The 8272-nt window shown below is 50.6% G+C and overlaps 1 protein-coding gene across 17 annotated transcripts in view; it reads left to right on the forward strand.

The window, feature by feature from the left end:
* LOC144682414 (uncharacterized) overlaps nucleotides 1–5724 on the forward strand; it is a 96029-nt gene extending 90305 nt beyond the window's left edge. For 11 of the 17 annotated variants that reach the window (XR_013577051.1, XR_013577044.1, XR_013577048.1 and 8 more), the window contains 2 exons: nucleotides 370–526; nucleotides 4699–5718. Coding sequence is in view for 2 of the 17 variants with exons in the window: in XM_078544827.1 (XP_078400953.1) it covers nucleotides 370–526; nucleotides 4699–4757 (216 nt within the window). In the remaining 15 variants the exon portion in view is untranslated. Of the gene's footprint in view, nucleotides 1–369; nucleotides 527–4698 lie in introns of all 17 variants that reach the window. The other 6 variants (XR_013577034.1, XR_013577030.1, XR_013577033.1 and 3 more) reach the window with 4 other exon arrangements.
* The last annotated feature ends 2548 nt before the right edge of the window (nucleotides 5725–8272 follow it).

Raw genomic sequence — 8272 nt, forward strand, 5'->3', positions numbered from 1 at the left:
GAGGAGGTTGCAGCACTGGTTAGCAGCCATAATGTGGCGCGGTGCACATGGGTGCAGTGCTGGAAGAGGTTCAAAGACCTGCTGCCCTCAGGAAGAGTGAGTACCGTGTTGGCATGGGTCAGTGTGCAGAAGTGTTAATTTTTGGCCGTTCCCCCGTAGAGCTCAGGGGTGTTAGAGTCTGAGTGCCAACTGTCAATGAGGCCAGAGCTGGCCAAGGGGGTGAGCCCTGGCTGCTTCCACTGAGTGCCTTGCGGCTCGAGGGTCATGACTAGGATGTGCCCTGCGGGGTGCTCCTCAGCTGTCGTTGGCCAGACTGCAATGGTGCTGCAGGTCCAGAGTGGAGTAATCAATGCTCCTCTGTTGTTTTAGGAGAAGACGAGCCATTACCAATTGGAGAGGTCACAGACAGGTGGAGGCCTGTCCAACCTGCTGCTGCTCACCAGGTTCGAGCAGGACATCCTGGAGCTAGGGAGCTGGCATGCTCCCTGTGCAACCAGGCATGGAGAGGTGGGGGTGCCAGATGAAGGTAAGAGTGCAGTGCACAGAGGTGAGAGTTTCGGATTGTGCAACCATTCTAGTGCATTCTTTTCATTGATGTGAGCCTCAAACCTGGAGTCCCCATTGATCATTGAAAGAAGATGGCACCGTGATGCAGATCTCCAATGTCTCACCAAGGTGCCTGGCATGCACAGTGACAGTGTGAAAACTTTAGCTCATGACATGTCCTTGTTCTCCCTTAGATTCACCAGCACAGACTCGCTTTCTGGACCCTGAAGAGCCACCCCTGATGCTGGAGGACCACCGGGCTTCATCTGCACCTGCGTCACACATGCTCTCTGAACCAGGCACCAGTGCAGATACCAGCACCTCAGTGGGCATTAGATCGGTGGCCAGAATGTCTGTGCACATTGGTGAGGGTAATTCACACTCGCTTGAGGTATAGGTGGAGGCAGAGAGTGGCCAGGGAGTCGACAGTCAGAGGATTGCTGGGGACCAGAATGATGCTGAGTTGAAGGCAGCTGATGAGTCTCTGGGGTTGTCCATTAGGCAGCAGATGCTGGATGTCCAGTGAGATGTGTGGAGCATGAGCACTGCGTTAACCCTCATGGCTGAGTGCACTGCCTCCTCCATTGAGAGAGTGGCGATTCTCATGGAGAGGCAGCTCCAGGAACAGAATGAGAGGTTCCTGGGATTGTGCTTGGACCTGCAAGCCCTCACACAGGTAATGACCTCAGATGGTCAGTGCCAGTGTGGGAGATGGATGAGGCACACAGTATCTCAGCTAGGTGCCTGTCCATCAATGGTGAGCAGGGAGGCCAGAGCGACATTACATTGGTGCATGAGCTGCTTGTCGTCTCTGTGGGCTCCTCTCAGGGCGCTCTGGATGATGGAAGCAGCTCCTCTGCCCCTCTGCCAATGACCGCGGCATCTGATGAGGCTGCGATGACTGGGCAGATGCCAGCTGGGCCACTGGCTGCTCCCTCCCAGGCGTGGCCAGCGCAGGCTCCACTGGCCAGAGGACGACCACTAAGGTCACCAAGGCCAAAAAGACAGCAGAGTCAGCAGGCTGTCTCCAATGCTGGTGCCAGTGATGGGGGAGCACCTGGGTGTAGCACTTGGAAACGTAATTTAAAGGCACCATGAGCACAAGAGAGACTGGTCACAGGTAATTTTCTGTTCATTTACATTTGGTTTATGTCGGCTGGTGCGGACATCAACGCCAGTAATTGTAATGTCATTATGCATTCAATATGATAATAAATTACAGCTGCTTTGGTTCTGATGGCCTGAGTATGCTTCACCTTTTTTCTGGTGCAGGGTACCCCAGTATGTAATGCTGGACATGAGTGGCTGGATACTTTATTGCACAGGCATTGAGTGGACAAACGAAAGGGTCATTTCAGACATCCGGGATGGAGGTGGCAGCCCTGGCATGAGGTGGAAGCAGATCTTTGGTAGCCTATCTGAAGGAATGTTGGATCAAGGCATCCCTGCCTCCCTGAAGGTTACCAAGGTCTGGTTCCACACCCTCAGCATTCTCCTCACCATGCTCCTCTTTTAACTCAACACTGGATTCATCCCCTGTGAGCTGTGCAGCTGCATCAAGATCCTCTTCCTCATTTGCCAGATCCAGATTGTGGAGACCGCAGTATTTCACCACTATCAGTGACACCCGCTCTGGGGGGTATTGTAGTGCTTCCCCCCTGAACGGTCCAGGCATTGGAAGTGCACCTTGAGAAGACCTATGGTCTACCACCGCCCTTGTGGAGGCAAGACTCATATTGTAATACTTCTCTGCCCCTTTGTTCTTGGGTGGTGGAGAGGCATCATAAGCCTCGTCTTCAACGGATAGCTCTTGTCACCCAGCAGCCATCCATCCAGTCGGGCTGGAGCACTGAATTGCCTCGCCATCTAGGAGTGTCTGAGGATGTAAGCATCATGGGAGTTGCCAGGGTACCTTGCACAGATTTGCAGAATCTGCATCCTGGTCACACACTATCTGCACGTTCATAGAGTGGAAGCCCTTCCTGTTGATGAAGGCACCCGGCTGACCCGCTGGTGCCTTGCTGGCCACATGTGTTCAGTCGATGGCACCCTGGATATGGGGGAACCCAGCAATCACTGCAAAGCCTCTGGTTCTCTCAGCCTGGCTGGCCTCGTCCGTACAGAAATGATTGAAAGTCAATACCCGCCTGAACAGAGCTTCTGTCACCAGGTTCACAAAACTGTGGACAGCTGATTGGGAGACTCCACAAAGATCTCCCGCTAACCCCTAGAAAGAGCCAGAGGCATAGAAGTTGAGGGTCACTGTGGCCTTCAGAGCCACTGGCATGGGATGTCCACCTGTACAGTCGGAGCTGATCTCAGGCCCAATCATCTGATAGATGGAGGTCATACTCTCCTTGAGAGGCAGAGCCTCCTTCAGCACTGCACCTCGGACATATTGAGGTAGCTGCATTGCTGTCTGTAAACGCTGGCAGCAGGATTGTGGTGTCTTCTGCGGCCCCTTCCACCTTGGACTACTTGCTGGCCCTTCGACTTTTGTACCTGCACCTCTCCTCCCACAGGTCCCTGCCCTGGAAGCTGCACAGGGGCACCTGGCCTCCTCTCCCTTCTGCCCCTTTCTTCCTCCTCAGAGGAGGTGCCTCCAGTGGAGACCACAATTCCTATTACCAGGGTAACAGAAGGCTGTCTGATACCTGGAAGGGTCCACACAGTCTGAATGCCCTGGGGGCCTTGAGGACACCAATCGGTCCTGAAATGAAACCTGGAAATGCTGAGGATGAATCCCTGAACAGGGATGAAGCTGCCAAGTACCAAAATGCAACCAGCAGCAAACTATCTCCAAAATTCCTTACTACTCACGACTACTCACACTGCTATACCTTCATATCCCACCGATGGATGAGGTTTTCCAAATTGTCGCCTGCCCGTTTTGCCCATGAGACAAGCGTGAAATCACATGGGCAATGGAAAATCTACCTTAGTTGCCTTTTTAGTTGTAATTAATGGTGGGCGCGGTCTGATTCTCACACGCACCAGCTAGCGAAATATCGTGCGAGCACATGATGATGTTGAGACGCTCACCCAACATCATCACGCGGTATTTTACACTCGAGCTGGTTGGGCATGCGCCTGCCTGCTCAGCGAAAAATTCTGTCTCATGTGTCTTTGAGGTATTGGGTATGCCGGAGGCAGAGAATGCAGCCCTCAGTAGAAGTCGGAGGCAGAGAACGTGGCCCTCAGTAGAAGCCGGAGGCAGAGAATGTGGCCCTCAGTAGAAGCCGGAGGCAGGGAACGCGGCCCTCAGTAGAAGCCGGAGGCAGGGAACACCGCCCTCAGTAGAAGCCGGAGACAGGGAACGCGGCCCTCAGTAGAAGCCGGAGGCAGGGAACACCGCCCTCAGTAGAAGCCGGAGACAGGGAACGCGGCCCTCAGTAGAAGCCGGAGGCAGAGAACGCAGCCCTCAGCAGAAGCCGGAGGCAGAGAATGTGGCCCTCAGTAGAAGCCGGAGGCAGGGAACACTGCCCTCAGTAGAAGCCGGAGGCAGGGAACGCGGCCCTCAGTAGAAGCCGGAGACAGAGAATGCGGCCCTCAGTAGAAGCCGGAGGCAGAGAACGCAGCCCTTTAGTAGAAGCCGGAGGCAGAGAACACGGCCCTCAGTAGAAGCCGGAGGCAGAGAACGCAGCCCTTTAGTAGAAGCCGGAGGCAGAGAACGCAGCCCTCAGCAGAAGCCGGAGGCAGAGAATGCGGCCCTCAGTAGAAGCCGGAGGCAGAGAACGCAGCCCTCACCAGAAGCCGGAGGCGGAGAATGCAGCCCTCAGTAGAAGCCGGAGGCAGGGAACACTGCCCTCAGTAGAAGCCGGAGGCAGGGAACGCGGCCCTCAGTAGAAGCCGGAGACAGAGAATGCGGCCCTCAGTAGAAGCCGGAGGCAGAGAACGCAGCCCTTTAGTAGAAGCCGGAGACAGAGAACGCGGCCCTCAGTAGATGTGGAAGAGGTTTCTGCGATTAATCTAGGCTTCAAGGAGAGGAGGAAGTATCAAGGCTCAGTTGCAGACTCCAGGATCAATTTCTCACCACCTTCACACAGAGTAGTACATGTGTTTGTATAACTGCAACCCTTATGTTACACGCTACGGCTATCCGAGTGCTGACAAATCATGTAAAATTAACGATGTTTTTGTTTTCTGTTGGAGCAGGAGGACCACAGCAGCCTCGTGTGGAGACATTGCAGCTGGGACCATGTCCTTTGTAGTGACAACTCCGTCCAGATTGAAACCAATCCTGCATCGATTTTCACAGTTGGGGCGGCAAGCGCATGTATGGGGGCACTTTACACTGTAACGGATGGGAAGATAACGATTCTCTCAATGCTCCAGATACAATTATTGCCTGTTCACACAGTAAGCACTTTTAAAAGTGATGATATGTATCATCTGTATTCATGCAGACACTTTATATGTATGGGTATTTAGTCTGTGTTTACAGATCTTGCATGCAGGCTACTGATATGTTCCTTTCTTTTCCCTACAGGTTCAGATGCAGGGCCGCTTGGTGATCACTGAGTGACAACGGGTAAATGTCACAGGCCAATTTGTTTAGTCCCTGGCTGCTGTTGTATGGGGGTCAGATGTGCTCAGAGGCAGTCCATATATGATCGTATGTGTCCATGCTTCTCGAACACTGGCACACATGACACAGTAAAATCCCCGCTCTCACCCAGGAAGAGTGCTTCCACAAGCACTGTTTTTTCTTAAATTGCATTCACTGTAGATATCCATCTGTTTTAACGTCCCATTTCTCCTTGCAATAGATGTCGCTTCTATCTCAATAGTGACCTCAACTGTGACTTTAATGGTTTCAGTGAGTCAATGCTCATGTTTTTCTTCTTCCCTCCCCACCTGCAGCATGTTTCACCCATTGACTGAAGACGAAGGGGTTGAACGAGGAAGAGATCGTGAAGGAACTAGGCAGGCTGGACAATTACATCATGGAGAAGGATCATGGATCTTAACAGAAAATCATAATCAACCTGAAATCAGTCAGCAGTTTAGTGTAGTGATAGTGTGTATTTATTCATGTCGGCTCCATTTTTTCAGCAATAAAATTGGTGCAGTTTTTACTGAAACCTTTATTCTGAGTTTTTTTCTTGGGGGTCAATTCTGTATTTTAGTTTTTTTATGGTTGCCATTTTTTACAATAAAATTTGCAAACCTTTAAGCAAACTTTTATTCTGAGTATTTGTTGGGACATACCCTCTAAATCTGCAGAATCAGGCTTATTAATCTTGAGCATCTTCATCCACACAAAATTGGAAGGGGGCTGTGTACTTTTAGTTTTTTTTTTAACATCTGTTGATGCTCACGCGAAGTGCACCAGCAATAAAGACCATTGGATAAACTGGAAAAAATAATCAATAATCAGTTCGGACTAGTACTAGTAATATCGCCAGTATAACTGGCAGTTCCTACTGGCCCTACCACCAGTATTATTGGCACCATCAACAGTATTACTGACACTTTCTACTGGAACATCAGTTCTGAACTGTTCTTAACTCCCCATTCAGAACTGGATCCAGCTGGTGTCAGTATTGCTGGAACTGCCATACAGCCCACTTTAAATGTTCGCCTTTTTAGGAAATTAAATAGGCACATAATCAATGTAAATAGGTAAACAATTAGGAATACTGACAACAATGTAGTTTAAGTTCAATATAGGAATAAAAAAGGATAATACAAATTTAAAGATAAGGGTGCTCCATTGGAAAAGAATAATGTTCAGTGAGGTAAAAGTGGTTCTTGCCCAAATAAACTCATTTAAGCAAATAAAAGGAATGCAGTGGGTGTAGATCACATAGGCTTTCAGAAAATATTGAATAAGGTCTCTTAGAAAAGGTTTGTTATAAACATATGAGGCTGATCTGGGGATTAGAAAAAATGGCTGCTGAGCAGTGAAGAAGTAAGTTCCACTTGCACCTCCATCTCTGGCTATTTTCAGCAGAATGGCAAAGGGGGCTGAGTGGAATCCCTACACACTACTGTTTAAAAGTTGGTGGCACCATTATGGAACTTCTGCAACTTTCATCGAGGCAGCTGAGTTTTGGAAACCTTCCTAAGTCACACCTGAAGAGTGGAGGTGTGAACCATGGGCTGCATCTTACCAATATCGGGCTGGGCCGGGCCGGGCTGGGACGGGCTGGGATGGGACGGGACAGGGGGTGGAGCCAATCGCCGCCACGACCGGCTGCACGCCATCATTTTACGCAGACGGGCCAATTAAGGCCCACCCAGCGTAATACACGGTCCGTAGCGCTAAGTGCTACCTGTGCGGGTGAGGGAGGAGGGAGAGTTGGGGCCTGCACTCTTTCGCGGAAGTGCACGGAGCTGCCTCAGGGAGCTTAAGTACATAATAAAAGTTTTCAAATAATAAAATTAAAAATTATTTAAACATGTCCCCTCATGTGACAGTGTCATATGAGCTGGGACATGTTAGCGAAGTCAGGAGAATTTATTTATTTATTTCATACAAGCTTCAGGAAACCTCATCCTGCCCGTGGATGAGGTTTTCTGAAAAACGCAAAAGCCGCTTGGGGTCTTCGCCTGCCACCCGCCTTAAGGTTGGACAAGCAGCGTTGTAAACAACTTTAATTGCTTTTTTAATGGCCTTAATAGGCCGCTGACAGTTCGACATGCATGCAGGCACCTCCGGCGTGCCCACTAAACGTAATATGGAAATGACCCACGATGATGTTGGGCTCGTCCCCGCCGATATTTTGCCCCACAGATTGGAGGCAGGAAGAGGATGAGTTAAACGGTGTTGCTTCCTTAAACTTGTCTCATAGTCTGAGGGCTCTCTACTTCTTCCTTGAACAGAGGCCCGAACAATCCCCATCCACCACTACTCTCCTCCGTCTGGCTGAGCTTGTTCTTTCACTGAACAATTTCTCCTTTAGCTTGCCTCACTTCCTCCAAACAAAAGGTGTGGCTATGGATACCCCCATGGGTCCCAGTTATGCCTGTCTCTTTATGGGGTATGTGGAACATTCTTTGTTCCAGCCCTACTCAGGTCCCCTCCCACAGCTCTTTCTCCGGTACGTCGATGGCTGCTTCGGTGCTGCTTCATGCTCTCGTCTGGACCTAGAAAAGTTGATTAATTTTGCTTCCAATTTCCACCCCTCCATCACTTTCACACAGTCCATCTCTGACACTTCCCTTCCCTTCCTTGACTTCTGTCTCAATTTCTAGTGATAGAGTGCCCACCAGTATTCATTACAAGCCCACCGACTCCCACAACTACCTCGACTACAGCTCCTCACACCCTGCTTCCTGTAAGGACTCCATCCCATTCTCTCAGTTCCTTCACCTCTGTCGCATCTGTTACGATGATGCCACTTTCCAAAACAGTGCTTCTGACATGTTTTCCCTCTTCCTTAACTAAGGTTTCCCACCCACGGTGGTTGACAGGGCCCTCAACACTGTCCGACCCATCTCCCACACCTCTGTCCTCACACCTTCCCCTCCCTCCCAGAATCATGACAGGATCCTTGTCCTCACTTTTCACCCCACCAGCCTCCGCATTCAAAGGATCATCCTCTGCCATTTCCTCACCACCCCCCCACCCCATCGGCATTCCTTAGAGACTTTTCCCTCTGGGACACCCTGGTCCTCTCCTCCATCACCCCGAACATCTCAGCCCCATGCCCACAGCACCTTCCCATGCAATCGCAGAAGGTGCAACACCTGCACCTTTACCTCCTCCCTCCTCACGGTC

The sequence above is a fragment of the Cetorhinus maximus genome, chromosome 1, assembly GCF_964194155.1.
Source record: "Cetorhinus maximus chromosome 1, sCetMax3.hap1.1, whole genome shotgun sequence".
NCBI classification, from domain to species: domain Eukaryota; kingdom Metazoa; phylum Chordata; class Chondrichthyes; order Lamniformes; family Cetorhinidae; genus Cetorhinus; species Cetorhinus maximus.